Source organism: Camponotus floridanus, unplaced genomic scaffold (assembly GCF_003227725.1).
Source record: "Camponotus floridanus strain SB8 unplaced genomic scaffold, Cflo_v7.5 scaffold4, whole genome shotgun sequence".
NCBI classification, from domain to species: domain Eukaryota; kingdom Metazoa; phylum Arthropoda; class Insecta; order Hymenoptera; family Formicidae; genus Camponotus; species Camponotus floridanus.
The window spans coordinates 2,252,961-2,269,548 of record NW_020229547.1 but is presented as its reverse complement, the minus strand read 5'-3'; the positions used below and the strand labels follow the sequence as shown (position 1 = coordinate 2,269,548).

General features: G+C 38.5%; 3 protein-coding genes across 7 annotated transcripts; 1 reads left to right on the top strand and 2 right to left on the bottom strand.

Annotated features, from left to right (window-relative positions):
* Positions 1–76: 76 nt before the first annotated feature.
* LOC112637031 (coiled-coil domain-containing protein 47) lies at positions 77–16,276 on the bottom strand. 2 transcript variants are annotated; one of them, XM_020027716.2, is made up of 4 exons: positions 16,112–16,276; positions 1,545–2,541; positions 1,201–1,372; positions 77–1,121 (listed from the first exon to the last, which is right to left on the bottom strand). In XM_020027716.2, exons 2-4 carry the CDS (start codon positions 2,534–2,536, stop codon positions 882–884), a joined length of 1,404 nt encoding a protein of 467 aa, XP_019883275.1. In that variant the 5' UTR covers positions 2,537–2,541; positions 16,112–16,276; the 3' UTR covers positions 77–881. The 2 variants fall into 2 exon arrangements, with proteins under 2 accessions (XP_019883275.1, XP_011257165.1); XM_011258863.3 differs by lacking the exon at positions 16,112–16,276 and adding an exon at positions 3,039–3,206 and having other exon boundaries at positions 289–1,121.
* LOC105251823 (kinesin-like protein KIF3B) lies at positions 3,874–8,566 on the top strand. 3 transcript variants are annotated; one of them, XM_011258860.3, is made up of 2 exons: positions 3,874–4,377; positions 6,096–8,566. In XM_011258860.3, the coding sequence occupies exon 2, from the start codon at positions 6,127–6,129 to the stop codon at positions 8,314–8,316; it is 2,190 nt and encodes a 729-aa protein (XP_011257162.1). In that variant the 5' UTR covers positions 3,874–4,377; positions 6,096–6,126; the 3' UTR covers positions 8,317–8,566. The 3 variants fall into 3 exon arrangements, with proteins under 3 accessions (XP_011257162.1, XP_011257163.1, XP_011257161.1); XM_011258861.3 differs by having other exon boundaries at positions 3,874–4,381; XM_011258859.3 differs by having other exon boundaries at positions 3,875–4,226.
* LOC105251822 (uncharacterized protein CG7065) lies at positions 8,478–16,104 on the bottom strand. Of its 2 annotated transcripts, none has more exons than XM_011258858.3 (6): positions 15,602–16,104; positions 14,550–14,664; positions 13,542–14,266; positions 13,241–13,344; positions 13,016–13,121; positions 8,478–12,672 (listed from the first exon to the last, which is right to left on the bottom strand). In XM_011258858.3, the coding sequence occupies exons 2-6, from the start codon at positions 14,619–14,621 to the stop codon at positions 9,933–9,935; spliced, it is 3,747 nt and encodes a 1,248-aa protein (XP_011257160.2). In that variant the 5' UTR covers positions 14,622–14,664; positions 15,602–16,104; the 3' UTR covers positions 8,478–9,932. The 2 variants fall into 2 exon arrangements, with proteins under 2 accessions (XP_011257160.2, XP_019883274.2); XM_020027715.2 differs by lacking the exon at positions 15,602–16,104 and adding an exon at positions 14,811–14,999.
* Positions 16,277–16,588: the final 312 nt, after the last annotated feature.

Sequence of the window (16,588 nt, the reverse complement as noted above, 5' to 3'; positions counted from 1 at the left end):
TGATTAATGGTAAAATGATAAAATTAACATGAACAAAGCTATTAATATATATTATTAATATATTTAAATTTTTAAAATGTATATGTCTTATATCCACCTATTAATCGTAATTATACATATTTAAATTAGACACTGTGGCACGTTGTTTGGAAAAACAGATTTTTAATTACCATTGTTATATACAATAAATAATACGTATATTTCCACTTTATGTACTCTAGGATAAGCTCAAATCCGATTTTTATACAATAATTATACTCTTTTTCTTTATATATTTGATGGATTTATAATAATATAAAAAGATATTAGATACATTTGAGTCAATACATAGTTTTATAGAGATAATGTCAATTATTAAATTAATAACATGTTTATCTTAGATAAGAAGATTCTTAAAATGTTAATTTCTTTGGATACTGGAAATATTAAATGTTAACATTTAAAGGAAAACAATTTCACTATCTCATCATAACAATTTGTTGGTGTGTAGCATCAAAATAAATATAGTATCATTTCTAATACATGTATATAGTAGATGCTAAATTTTTTATTATAATTTTTAATTCAACATGGAGAAATATTATATGTCTCTATGATATTTAAGTATACAAGCTGGCAGTAGAGCAAATAAAGTATACGTCACACAACAAACTTACCATTCGCAGGATATTCGCGTTCACAGTCGTTTGTACTTTCTTTAATAAGTTCAATACTTTGTGTGTAAGGACGCTGAATGAATACGTGGATCGATGAAGATTTAAATTTAGCATAATTTGGACGAAGTACATTTTTCAACAAATTCTTCTCTTTGCGAATATTTCAGCGGTAGTAAATGGTTCTCTAGAATCTGCGACCAGCTCGTTAGTTTTGATCGTAACTGGTCATAAAGCTTTCACCTTGAGTTGCTTCATTCTAGGAGCACGTTTTTTCGCCAGTCTTCGTTGTTCTTTCTCTTCCCATTTTCTTTGTTTATCAGGATCCTCCTCTTGGAGAATTCTCTCCTTCTCGGCTCTTCGACGCTCTTCCCGTCTTTGCGCCGCGGCTTCAGCTCTTGCGGCGTGCGTCGTCTTCAAAAAAGCCTCCTCTACTTTGAGTCTATTTTTATCCGCTTTATTTTTACTCTATATACAATAAAATTTTACTTACTAATTATAATATTTTTCAAGAATATTCTCCACTATAAAGTAAAGAAATACAAACCTCTTTAGATAACTTGAAACGTCGTAGTTTATCGATTAAATAAAAAGTAAGTTGAAGTAGAAGTTTGAGTCTCTCCTGAGTTTCCGCGTTACATGTGCGACCTTTAAGACTTATATTCAGGCCCATCAACAATACCCTTTTTACTTCAGGCATTGTTAATTGAGTAGTATCTCTGGAATAAGATTATTATTACTATCATTAATATTATCTGTCCTGATTTAATATCAAAGATCAGCAATGTGCAAACAGTTCTATGCATTTGCTACATAGAATCCATTTAAATTGTCATAGATCATATAGTCATATTAGTTAACGTATTTAGTAGTTGATATATATTTACTTACTCTTGTTGTTTGCGTCCACTGAATTGATCGCTAATGTGAATGTAATCTATATAAGGCGTAAATTTTGAGAAGGTTTGCAGAACTTTGGTGTCCAAGATAGCCGACGTTGTTTCTGCGATCTCGGACATTACATAGAAACCTGATGGAAGACCGAATTTTTCCCCAGGTCGTTTCTCCGGGCAATACACACTGATGTCAGCCATATCGCGCACCAAGTGCATTGCTGTTCGTTTTGTAGCAACTGCTAAAACGAAGTTGTCTATCTCATCCTTTGAGAGCTCTACATGTATGTGAGCTTGATCATTTTGAGGACGCACTAATTGAGCTAAGACAGCGACTAAATCTTGTCTCTTTATTAATTTCAATTCGATGAGCATCGAGTCGCAGCCGACCCGTCCTGAACAGTACAAACTATATTGCGATTCGCTCTCTTTCATTAAATCATTGTCGTTGACGTTATCACCTGATTTATTTGAATGACCAACGAGAGAGAAATTATCCAACAGGAGTTGCTTATGATCTATTAACCATTGCTCGGCTATACGAGCATTCCTCGAACGTCCTACTATGTAATTTATAAAGTATACCAACAATCCAATGATCATTAGTATTTCTAAATAAAAGCTATCCCATCTATCCCGCAGATGTAACGGAACTTTCGTAATGGTCAATGTCGAAGGTTCATCGGTTTTTGGACCAGCATTACCTCCTGCAAGGTCCAAGCCTTCAAATTCTTCCTCATCTTGGAAGTGATCAAATTCACTGTCTCCATCTGCCACATCTGAGACGTCTACCTCGTCCTCCTCAAAATCTTGATCTTCTTTCTGTATCGATTCTGATACACGTTCAACATGTAGACTTGGCTTTTCTTCCTCAAAATCTTCAAATTCAGCAAATTCATTATCTTCGGGTACTTCTTCCTGGAAATGCGCCGTAACCCATAGATTAGTAGCTACTAATACGATGTGCGCTATTACAATCCACAATTTCATGTTACCTGAAACAGAAAATAATAAAAAGATGTAGGTTTACATTTCACTTTATAATTGAAATTTAAAAAAGTTTATTATTTAATGTTTTTTCTATTAATATTTTTATTATCTATCTTGTTGAAATATTTAACTTATATTATAATTCCTATACAAAATATACAGGTGCCAATTTTGGGAATAGTTGAAATAATAAAAATATAATGAACATATTGCAAATTTATAGAAAATATAATTAGAAATTTTCTTTAAAAAAAAACTAGATACATCAATGTTCAAGATTACTTATTCAATAATTTTAATCTATAGAATTTCTTGACATATATAATTTAATATTAAGTTATATATTTAAAAAATGTTTTTCTCTGACGGATAAAATTTTTGTTCTACATCTTGTCAAAATATACGTGTGCACACTGTCTTTTTAATTGCGTAAAAAATACGATTTTGTAGAATTAACCTATCATGTAAAACTGATGCTTGTCATCGCGATGGGATATCTTACCGGTTAATGTAAACTATTTTACGTATAAAAACGATTCCTTGTCATCGATCTCAGTTATGAGACGTAAACGAAAGTAAATTATAACAAATACCGCGATATACCGACACTGACTGCCCCTCGAAGAAACGACAGATGACTCGCATGACTTGTCGCATGTGACGAAAGTGCATGTAAATGTATATACAAAAACCTATTATGAGTGTGCAACATCACTTCCTCAATACGAAATTAGCTACTTTTTATATAAAATAAATTATATTGTAATTTATATTTATACTTAATTTACATATTTAAAATACATTAATTTATATTTATATTTTTTATAAAGTAATTTATATATATTTACATTTATATTGGCTACTTTATTTTTATATAAAGTAAACGTAGTAAAAACAATGGGTCTGTTCTTTTCGGCTGTACTGCTACACTCGTACAATTAGAGTTAGAGTGAAAGAAAGTATGTTTGTCTCTTTCTAATTTATTGCACTAGTGCAGCAGTGCAACTGAAAAGAACAGATCCAGTATAACAACGATATATTTATACTATAGAAAATATATATAAAGAATATAATATATAGTAAATAAATTTCAAAGACGTAGACAAAATAATTTTATTCGTTAAAAGCTTTTATACATTTGACATATTTTTACACAAATGTTAGGTGTCACATGCTCGCCTTTCATGAAATATTGCTGAATTTTGATAATTTGTTTACACTTGCAAAATCTTCCCCCCTCTTTCCCATCCCATAATCGGAAGAATTCCGCCGGTCGGTAAAACAGAATTCCATTGGGCGCGCTGAAAATTATCGCGATTTTCCCGACTTTGTTTCTTGGATACTCGATGACGTAACGCGATATTGATTCGGCGTCCCCGGCGTCGCAGCGACAGACATGGTGCTCGCGCGCACGCTTGACGTTTGACGTCGCGCGTTCCTCTTCCTTCCCTGTCAAAACAATCGTGCGATCGCGTTCGCGTAGCGAACGATTAGCGTATCGAGTGTCGTGGCGAGTAATAATTCGCGTGCTAGCTAAACGCGATTCGCGTTCGCGACGGTCGCGACGGGTTCCGCCCGCGAGAATCAATATGCGTGAGCGACACAACGGCGGTACCGTTGACAGCAAATCCTTGGGCTAAACAATGGATCAATACCAATACCTTGCGGCGGAGAGCGACTCGTAGAAACGGTAATGAATCGCCGCTCCTTGCTCCCCTCGTCTCCCGCGAGCGAGACTCTTTAGTTTGTGCGTTACACGTGTCGTTTCTCGATCGGCGAAACGCTGAAACGTTAATCTCTTAGAGAGAACTGTTGTGTTCTCTCTCCTTGCGTCCACGCACGTACGTACGTATATTTAACCCTTAACCGCATACGCGAATCCGAATTTGACAGGTGTCTTGTGCCTTGATGTAACGCGAAAAAGATAAGCTGATAATTCATATCTAGGAGGCAATCTTGTTTAGTTTCCGATTAAATTAATCTCTTTGATAGGTATAACGTAACATTGAAAAAATGCAGATATGTGAATAAAAATGCAGATATGTGAATAAATAATATTAAATATGATTAAATATGAAATTATATATTGCTCTTATTTTCTGTTGCAAATATTCTATGGGATTGTATTTGGAGTTCAAGGAGGATAACGATCGTGTACACCTATAATTTTATAACGAAACATTCTGTAAAATTAATAAATGATGACTCAGATAGAAGATAAAATGAATATTTACTTTTTCTGAAAATATCATCGAACTTTCTTTTTAACTATGATATGACCATGCATCTTAAATTTTATTTACAATATATACTTGCTATTTTTAAAATATATTAAACGTATTTAAAATGAAAAATATCTTCGGCAGGCAATTTTCTCCCTTTCGAGACTATAGTATTTTATTTTCAGTTGCTAAAGTGTAATAATTTTACACTTTTGTATTTTTTTTTACATATTCATATCATGTATGGGACAGTCTCGTAATATATTTTTGCATGCTAAATTTTATCGATTCGAGTCGTGCGAGCATAGCAACGCTAAGCTTCACAAAAATAATATAAAAATATTGTAGCGATGTGAGGCATAAAATGTTATTTAATTATTAATATATAAGTAAAAATCTTTCAATTTTTTCGTAATTATTTATTGCTTGCAATTTCAGTGATACGGTTTTAATTTCTTTCTTTATTTCATTTTGATTTCTGTCGCGTTTAAAAGCAGAAATGCTATTATTACAGAAAATATCCAATTTTTCATTTACTTTACTTGTACTACTTTCAACACGAATTTTTCCTCGATTTTATGTAAACAGAGATTAAATTCGTTCAGAAAACTGATTTTATGTAAACAGAGATTAAATTCGTTCAGAAAACTGATTGTCATGTGTGGAAGATAAACACTTATATAATTATAAAATATAGAAATCTAAAAAATTGTGAAAAATATTTAAAAGATGTAGTGACGTAATATTTTTTGTTAAAAACAATCATCTTAAAAAGATAAATTGCGAGATCTGTAAAATTTATAAAGGAAATAGGATACGTAAATTTGTTGTAAATTGAATAAAATATTTTATATGTAAACTTTTTTATTTGTATTTTTATAGTGAGACTATATAAGATTGTTTTAACATATAAATACATCATTTGCAAAAGTTAAGTTTTTTCGTTCATTCGAATTTCATATATATTAAAGAAATAAGTTTGTAAAATATACTAAAAATAAAATTGAGACAAATATTTATCTTAAAACTTAATCTTCTTTACAATTTGTGTTTTAAGAAATATTTAATTAGTAATTATCACGAGCTTCATAATAAAACGTTATCAACATATTACATGTAGTTGTTTTTACATTTTTTTTTTATTTATGTACAAGATATTTTAAAATAGTATAACACCAAGATCTTATGGGGTAATCTCACTATGCGTTCCACTTTTATACATGGAAAATAATCTATTAAGGAAAATTTAAATTTAAATTTAAAATTCTAAAAAAGTCGATTAAAGTAAGCAACTTGCGTTTGAAGGACGAAGAGTAAAATGAAATCCCTTGTTGCAGTCAAGAGCCGCAATATTCTTCACCGCCGACGATGGAGAAATCTGACAACCAACAGAGGACCTGGAAGAAGAAAAGCGTGATGAAATCGAGCACGAACACCGAAGCGATAGCGACGCAATGCGTAAAGGTGGTCGTACGATGCCGGCCGATGGACGAGCGGGAGATCGCGCGCAGTTACAGCCGTGTCGTCGACGTGATCCCGTCCAGGGGTGTCGTCGAGGTGCGGCATCCGCGCGACGATCCGTCCAGCGAGACCGTCAAGGTGTTCACCTTCGACGCGGTGTACGACTGGAACTCCACCCAGCAGGAATTGTACGAGGAGACGGTCAGGCCACTGGTATCCTCGGTACTCGACGGTTTCAACGGCACTATCTTCGCCTACGGGCAAACTGGCACCGGCAAGACGTATACGATGGAGGGCTCGAAGATGGATCACGAGAGACGGGGTATCATCCCGCGCTCCTTCGAGCATATATTCAATCACATCGGTCGATCCGAGAACATGCAGTACCTGGTGAGGGCCAGTTACCTGGAGATTTATCAGGAGGAGATACGCGATCTGCTGCACCCGGATCAGAGTTTGCGTTTCGAGCTGAAGGAGAAACCGGATGTCGGGGTGTATGTCAAGGATCTGTCGACCGCCGTTTGTAAGAGCGCGACGGAGATACAGCACCTGATGAACGTGGGTAATCAGAACAGAACGATCGGCGCGACGAATATGAATGAGCACAGTTCGCGATCGCACGCGATTTTCCTCATCACGATCGAGATGGGCAGCATCGGCGATTGCGGCATCAGGGTTGGACGTTTGAATCTAGTCGATCTCGCGGGTAGCGAAAGACAGAGCAAAACCGGTTCCTCGGGGGAGAGATTGAAGGAGGCGAGTAAGATCAATCTGAGCTTGTCGGCTTTGGGTAACGTGATCTCGGCTTTGGTGGACGGTAAAACGACACACGTGCCGTATCGAGACTCTAAACTGACAAGATTGCTGCAAGACTCTTTAGGCGGTAACTCAAAGACAATTATGGTCGCGAATATTGGTCCAGCCAGCTACAACTATGATGAGACTTTGACGACTCTACGGTACGCTAGTCGTGCTAAGAATATTAAGAATAAGCCTAGGATAAACGAAGATCCAAAGGACGCTTTATTGAGGCAATATCAGGAGGAGATAGGTCGATTGAAGGAGAAACTCGCACAAAAGGGTGTAACGCAACGAAAGAAGAAAAAGCCCAAGAGAAAAAAGGATGATGATGCGATAGATTCAGACTCCGAGGTGGACGATAATAGTCGCGGTGAAGACAATAAGGTAGCCGAAACTGACAAGAAACTCATAGCGGAGCAGTTGAAGGCGGAGAAACAGGAGACCGAGAATCTTGTCCAAAGAATAAAGGACCTAGAGAGCAAGATGCTCTGCGGCGGGAAGAACATAATCGATCACACAAACGAGCAGCAAAGAGCACTGGAGCAAAAGGCGGCCGAGATCGCGGAACGCAAGAGGCGAGAGGTCGAGATGCAGCAGAAGTTGGAGGATGAGGAACTGACGATGGTTGGCGTGAGAGAAACGTACACCACGTTGCAGCAGGAGGTGGATGTCAAGTCTAGAAAGTTGCGAAAGTGCTTTACCAAATTACAGGCTCTGAAACAAGAACTGGAGGACGTGACCAGCGACTACAATCGAGACAGACGGGACCTGGAGCAGGAACAACACGAACTGATGAAGGAACTCAAGCTCAAGTACCTCATAATCGAGAATTTTATCCCCGAGGAGGAGAAGACAAAGATTCTATCCAGAATCCACTTGGATGAGGAGGAGGACTGCTGGGTGATGAATGATCCCGAACCATCGAGCGTAGACATCATCAAGCGACCTACTTCCGTGCCGGGTGCGCGCAGACCCGTCTCGGAATACGCACGAATCGCTCTCGCGATGGGACGCGGATGTCGTTACGCGGGCGAGAACATTCTCAACTTGGACCTCGACATGCCGGCGCGCACGACGTTAGATTATCAAGGACCCGCGATCGCGCCGACGATTCAAGCCGTTCTCGAGGAGGCTCTGCGCGATGAGGGCGACATAGACGTCGACGCGTCGAGCACAAGATTGAGAAGCAAGACACGCTTGCAGTCCGCGGCGCGGGTCAGACCCAAGAGCGTCACCAAGATGCAACAGATCCCGGCGCCGGTTTACCCCAAAACGAGAGGCCTCGTACCGAAGTAAATGGGAAGACCCCGTGCGCGCGCGCGCTTCTTTTCTTATTTTCGTTCGTAAAGAGCAACGTATGTACATATTGTATGAATCGCATCTCTTGTGTGCTTAATTTAATTTCTTCGCGATGATGGTGACTTCGAAGTACGATGGACAAAGGAACGAAATGTGTCTTTACAATTCTCTAGTCATTGTGCAATGCGTAAACATACGATATCGAGCATATAACTGTTACAATAATACAATACAAGATAGACGTTCAGTTGAAATTTCTCTTTCCTTGGGGCCCTATTCTTGAAATCGTGCGAAAAAAAATTATCGTATGCGAAAGTGACGCCGCGCGATCTTTGATCGGTGTATACTCTTAGATCGAAAAATATACACCAATCAAAGATCGCGCAGCGTCACTTTCGCATACGATAATTTTTTTTTCGCACGATTTCAAGAATAGGACCCCTGATCTCTCTGCGTTGTGTAAGAATTATATCGAAACGAAGGATATAGATATTCGGCGATGTAAGATCCTTCATTTTCATTTGCTTAATTTATTTTATTATTTTATTATTTTATGATGCGATTATGCGATATTATTTTTACAAAAACAGGAATATATATTTTCGAGGAGAGAAAGTATATTACAATGTGATATCTTGTGTTATATTTATTAAAGAATTACATTTTTTCCGTAAACGTCAAATATCATTGCGACGTATTTTCTTCCTTCTTTTTTTTTAAAAGACCTAAAACGACTTTTACACAATTATCGTGAACAAAGTTTTGTCAAACATCGTCGTGGGTATAATATAACGTTTTTATATAATACACACAAAAGCGGGACGATAATTATTTATCTCATTAAATATATTACAAACGGATATTGATTTTATAATAAAAACTAAACGCGATATACACATACTGTATAGCACGCGGATAGATTGCTTATTTATTTTACTTACTCTTGTTTTTCTGCTCGAAGTCGCGTACATATCAACAGCACACGTTCACTTCGTGCATATAATTAAAACTCACTCGAAGGCAACGTAACATTGGAGACTTTCACTGTGCACACACCCGCGCACATACATGAAGAATACATAAAGGCTCGCATATGGAAGCGAACTTTGATCTCGATATATGAACGTACAAAAAGATCTCGTAACATTGCATATTTAACGACTATATTTAGCGCGCGCTCTCCCACATATACTTGTCATACGTTGAAACGGGACTGTCCCATTCACAAGCACACAACATTATAACAATTTTTCGATTTGATCGATTTTGACTTTGAAAATATACGCGAATATATTTTATCAAAATAAAGCGCGGACGAGAAACACTTGGATACGCATAAAATCTTTTCAAGTACAATCTCATAAATGGTATATAAATAATATGTGAAATCGCTCGCGTAGAAAGAAATACAAATGTTGTCGCTGCTAATCTCGAAATAGAATCTAATATAAATTTCATTGAAGATACAAATCGCAAATAAATTTGTACAGACATTCGTACCACTATGTATAAAAAGAGAGAGCGAGATCTGGAACGTCTGGAGTTCGCCATAACGCGAATGTTCGGTAAAAGATGTGACGCGTCATCAACCAAGCGGACGATGTATATTTGATTCAATAAAATCGCGGTTGCTGCATATAAGCATCATATTGCTGCGACTGCGGTTGTTGAACGTAGCTAGACGGATGCGCGGTTTGCGGTGGCGCGACGTAAGAGCCATAAGTCTGTTGAGGATATTGATTCGACGATATCGACGGTCCACTGTATTGACCTTGATTACCCATATTACTATAACCCTGATAATTATAACCGTTGTCTATGTAACCTGAATTATTGGGAAACATTTGTTGCGGTTGCTGATAGTTCGTGAACTGCTGATTGGGCACGTTGGGATAGGTCGTCAACGGTTGTCCCTGCGGCCGTGGCTGATTATTCGGAAGGAAGTTTTGATTGTAGAAGCTTCCGGTTGATGGTATCTGCTCGACGGGATTCGCTATCGGCTCGATTGTATCACTACTCAGACTCGTATGTGATTTGGAAACATATTTGTTGGGCAAGTCGCACATAATATTCGCGATTAGACGTTTCGTCTCGTTCAATATCGCGTTCGGATCGTTCGTCTTCGTGGTTTCCTTCTGTCTCGGCGCCGGCGATCGCGATCTCGATCTCGACCTCGAGCGCGAACGCGACCACGATTTCGGCGATTTGGAAAAAGCGCGGGACTTCTTGGCTTTTTCGTTCTCGCTCACATTCTTACTCGCCGCTTTGTAGATATCTTCGTACGTATAATCGTCATCGTCATCGGATAAATCTAACTTTGTCTTCATTTTGTCTTGATCGTTATCCTTTTTAGATTGTTGCTCCTCGTCCTCGTCGTTCGCGAACATATCCACTTTAGGTTTCCATTTGTCATCGTCCTCGGTTGGATTTTGATTTCCTTTACGAGTGGAAAATGGAGAGATGCTCTTCCTACCTTTGCCAATCGTGGCTTCGATTTCCGGAGTCGGTGATTTCGTGCTACTCGATATTGTCGACGTCGTTGATATTACGCCAAGATTGACAAAGTTTCGTAATTTTTCCACCCTAATCGGATCACTCGCTTCGAGCTTTTTCAGGAAATTGATGAGACTATGTTGATCTTGCGTGTTCAAATCCTTAAAGCTTTGCAATTTTACTTTCAGATCCGTATCCGACAGGTCTTCCATTTTCGAGGCTTGCCGTTCTGTAGGATCGTTTGACGCAATCGTGACCGTTTTCGTGGGTTCCACTATTTGAGGCGCAATCCCGACATTGCCAGAATTGCTCGTCAGACCTCTAACAAAATCAGCAGTGGTGACGGGTTTATCGGAATGTTTCGACGCCTCAGCCATACCGACTACGGCATTAATGAGAGTCTCCAATTCTTCCTGCGAAACATTCGTTCTACCTTGCGCGACGAGAGCCGCGGCGATCTGTCGGGCGATAGCGACTTTGTCGATCGTACCGATACCCGGTACACTCACCGGCTCGGACTTAATGGACGGTGTAAGAATTTCTACCGGTCTCGTGTAAGTGGTTCTATTGACGTAACTTGGCGCGGGTTTAGATGCCTCCAGAAGTTCTCGTTCTTTATTTTTCTTCTTTTCCTCTTCAAGTTTCTTCTTGCCCTCGGAAGCTCTATGGAGTAGCTTGGCGATGTTCTGTATAGCAGTTTTAGTGGCCGTAATCGCCATCTTCTCCACCATGCCCGCAAATAGCTGGCCCTTGAGCTTCTCTTTAACAGTCTCGAACAGAACACTTACTTCTTCATCATACAGTAATTCCTCGGCGGAATTCGGCTTTGCTTTCTCGGCTGCTAAGGCTCTCGACAAGAGCGACACTATCTTAGGACCGAGAGAACCCAACTGTCCCTCGAGCGCTGTGAGTAATCGTAAAAGACTGACTACTTCGAAATCCTCTGTCAAGCTTTCGTCCGCGACAGGCGGAGTAGGTGATTTCTCCTTCACGGGATACGGTGACGCGTAATACATTGGCCTGGAACGAGATGCTGTTCGCGGATAACTATGACTGTATACACTTCCCCTTCCGCGCGTGTATGAGGAATATACGTAGTCTCGCTCCCTGAGCTCATGGCGATCATAATATTCAGGCTTGATCATTTTCGTACCAACGTATTCCACTTCATCGTCGCTCTCTATGCGATGTCTGCTGCGCTTTGCGGGGGAACGCTCTCGTTCTCGCCTCGGTGATATCCATTTTTCCGGCGGTTTATCTTCAGGCAATTCCAATCTCTTTCTAATTTCCTCTTTTCGTTGCTGAAGCTGCTCGTTATGAATCTCGCGCATTCTTTTATTCCAAAACTCGATCCATTCTGGTTTGAAGTCGTGTTTACTCGGATCGTTACCCTCGGCCTGGAGTTCCTTATATCGTCTGTTCCAGAATTTCTTCCACTCATCCGGATAAGACGGATGTTTTTCGGGATTCTTTTCGTGGAATTTTAGAGCACGATCTAGCGTTTCCTCGGCGCGTCTAATTTGTTCGCGATATTTGTCCCATTTATCACGTTCCCTGAGAGGTTGTAACGAACGCGATCGTGATCGTGATCGCGAACGACGAGTACGTTCACGCGAGTATCGTGAGCCACTACGATACCTTCCGGCGCTTCTGTCGATGGAATTCCTTTTTCTACCTCGACTCGGTGAACGGGATCTTGAACGAGACGGAGATGGACTGCTAGATATACTCGAAAGCGACGAGAGCGATTTAGTATCATCTGAGGGACGTTTAGGCGACTTTTTTACAATCTCTTCGGGTTTCGGTGAAGATTTACGAAGACTCATTTTGTCCTTGTTAAATATACGCATTTTGAAACCCCTAAAATAAAGATATATAATTTAAATTTAGAATCATATCGAGAAAAGCATAATTATAGCAAAGGAAAACGACAAAGTTAAAAATATATTATCATTTTCTTGAGTGTTATATAAATACTACAAAAAAACAATCAAAATTTCTCTGATTGATACAAACTCAATCTGTTTTTTAAATGGAAAAAATTTTATTCTGTTAAATTAATTCTGTTAATTAATTCTCTAATTCTGTTTGTTGTATTCTGTTAAATTAATATGTTAAAATATCACATTTTAAAATTTGCAGATATTATGTTTATTTTTTAATAGTAAATCGTATTTTTGATTTTATTGTCACGTTTACTTACGATTTTGAAGTTTCTCCTTTTATGTCTAATTTTTTAGGAGATTTTTCCTTTTTCTTGTCTTCTTTTTTACATTTGTCATCAATCTTCTCATCGGCAATATTGGAATCTTGATAGAAATTGGTGATTTAAAAATACAATTATAATAGTTTTATCCACGCTTTAATTCACGCTTATTTTATATATAGTGTAAGTATATAAAATATATATATATGCATTTGTACTCACCTTTCTTTCTAACATTATTACCATTTATTTCTGCCATTTTTTCATCAAAATTTGTCACCCATCGCACATCATAAACTTCCATAAATGTACACTCTGGCGTTTCCCTGCATACAGGAAACAGCTACATTGATTTTTATAATAATGTCAAGTATAAAATAATCAAAGAGTCATTATTTAAAGGAAATCTCTCTTGGAAACGTTATGTTCATAACTTTGAAGTCGAATTGAACATAAGTTAAAAATCGAGAAAGTAGATCTTAATCAGCATTATTAATAGTATCGATTTAATGCTCGGACTTACCTAAAATGAACGTCCTGATAAACCCTCTTGATATATACCATCTTATTCTTTTCGAACTGAACCTTGTCGACCAATTGCGGCTTCATTCTTCCAAACTTCTCTTCGATTTTCTTCGCCACTAACACCGATATTTCATTGGCCCCGCGCTTATAATTAGGAGTACGCGGTAACTCCGTAATCGCTCGCGATATGGTCGGGAAGTGTCTATTGAGGTATGTGATTCGGTGATTGTAGCTGGTAATATGAGCCATTACTGTGCGCGGATCGCCGCGTTTATCGCACAAAACACACGTGTAACTCGGCTCGCACGAATCATTGTCCACGAGCTCCAGCAGATACTCGAGACCGACAAGCGGCGAGCTCTGATGCCGGTCTAAGCTCATTTGTATCGACGTAATCCGCGTGATTTGATCTTCCATGCCGGGTGGCACCGGCTCGCCAGGTGCCAGAGTGTCGCCGATAGTCGTAGATTGCACCGGCGCGACCGTCTTGGCCGCGTCCTGTGGTCGCTTGGACCATAGCATAACCGGATACGGCCACTCATCCAGCTTCATCTTGTGACGATTACACAGATTATGACTTATCAACTTATGTGCTCCAAACAGGGCAACGTTACAGATATGACACCATATATCACCATCTTCGGTCTCGGAATAGACTGGTCTCAGTGCACCATCTTCGGCGGTAACGCTGCATCGCATTATACGCTTGCGATCATACTCTTCCTATAGAACATAAATAATTCGTAAGGATCTTCCGTTGCTGGAGGTAGTCTCAAAGATGTCCATAATAATAATATTCGGTTGTGTCGTTTTTTTGGGTAAAACGTTAAACCCGTATATATCACAGAGACACGTTAAATGATCCTTTTTGATTATTCGGATGATCAAATTCATTGCACATTACATCTAAGAAGCTAGGTTTGTCCACAATTAACAATGCATGCACAATTTATAAAAATTTGCGACACTTGCTCATTTCTATAGCTCCTTATACATCCTTTTTTACCTTTTCCTTATCCTCTTCCGATAAGTGAGAAGGATTACGTCCCTCTATATCAAGATCATCAAAGTTCTGCATGATACGGCCGTAATTAGTGGGCGGAGAGTCTCCACAATGCTTTCTGAAAAATTGAAATCCTATAAAACCCAGGAAAATGATGACAATGATATATATGTACATATATACATATATACATATATATGAAATATGTATATACATATATATATGACAAGGTTTGGCACAACATAGCAATTGCATTTCACTTACAATGGAAGTTCTAAAATTTGTGGAAGTAATTTTAGATTGCTTTGAAAGTGCGTTAGAAGAAAGCATTACGTGATGTAATAAATGCAAGCAAATTACATTCACAGATAATTTATATATAATCCTGCGAATATAATCCCATTTATTATCATCAGGCAACACTGTAGCAGCAATTCCTCGTAATTCCTAGTATAGCAATTAATTTTAATTTTATTATTATAATATTTGAAAAATTTGAATTAGCCGTACTTACTTACCATGTCATTTTGCTGTATATGCTAATATTTAATTTGATCAAACATTTATAATATATCGCATGTCCAATATATAACACGATTATTTAATTATTATTATTATTAATTAAATAATAGAGAGACATTTGTCATACTTAACTTTATATTCTAAAAAGTATAAACTATGAGTTTGTATTCAATATGCACATATGAGACACACATATGGCACAAAATATGACATAACGTGAAACTTAATATTTTCAATAAACTTTGTAAATTTGCTCCTCGAGAGATTTTACAAGAGATATTCTACCGCATATATAAATAAGCTGTACGTAAAAAAATGATCATACTATAGCACATGTATTGTGCGCTAACAGTCACAGTTAAGATATAAAATTTTTCCAAAGTGTACACGTGCACGCATAATAAAACTTACAGCATTTTTATACGCAGGATAGGATAAAGCATTTATCTTTACCATCTAGATGCGATCGCTAATAGTATGGCTATCTCTATTACCTTGCTGGAGGATACGTAAATAATTCTCCAGCTACTTACCAATCGCAAGGGAATCTCAGAACTCCTCTCTCAGAAGAGAGAACAACCAGTTCCACTACCAGAAGCCACAAGAAACCACAGAAACTGAACTGATTCTCGTAACGAAAAAAAAAAAAAACACAAGTGGAGCAAAGTTAAGACCTCTTTAACTTTGCCAAATTGATCGATAGGGAGGGACCGATCGCTCGCGCGGTTCGCGAGCACGCGAAATGTAACATTTCTAACTGTCAGTCTCACTGACAGGACTGACGTTCACGACCCCGCGAAATGTGCGATAGTCAAATATGGGACGAAAGGTTAAGGCAAAGCAACAGCGACCTTTCACGCGGCCTCGCGTCTTCGCGTTCGCGAAGCATTCACGAAGGAGAAAAACGAGAATTGTCCTTCCTGAAAACATCGAGTGGACACACACGCTCGATTAAATCATCATCATCATCATCACCATCTCGACACCGATGCTGTTGATCCCGTTGTATCCCGCAATATCGCAAACAAACAGAGTCGACTTACCTAATTGCCGGATCGATTCGCTGGATGAGATTCCTTAGAGTAGCGCGTTCGCTCCTCAATCTCGTCTACGAGTCAATCTCTTCGCGGCCATGTCGTGTGGCTCAACATTACGATCACGTAACGGCGAAGAAAATCACAGGGACAGCCAATAGCAACAGCTGCCATTCCGATACAAATTTCTCGTGGATACTCATCAACACGGGTGGCACCCGATTGACCACGTCGCCAATTGGCCAATTCAAAATAGGAGTCTCTGATTGGTTAATCGTTGCTGGTTACCCTAGGCACAAGTCGATATAATTGGCTCAATCGCAACGTGGTCAAACGGGACGCTCCCATCAACTCTCGCCAAATATCCGCCACCTATATTTATTTTAAGAGATTGGAATTACGTAATCAAATCTATTTTTTGACTGCCGATAAAATCATATAATTATAAATTGTAATCTGAGAACGTGTCCCGCGCGTATGAATTTA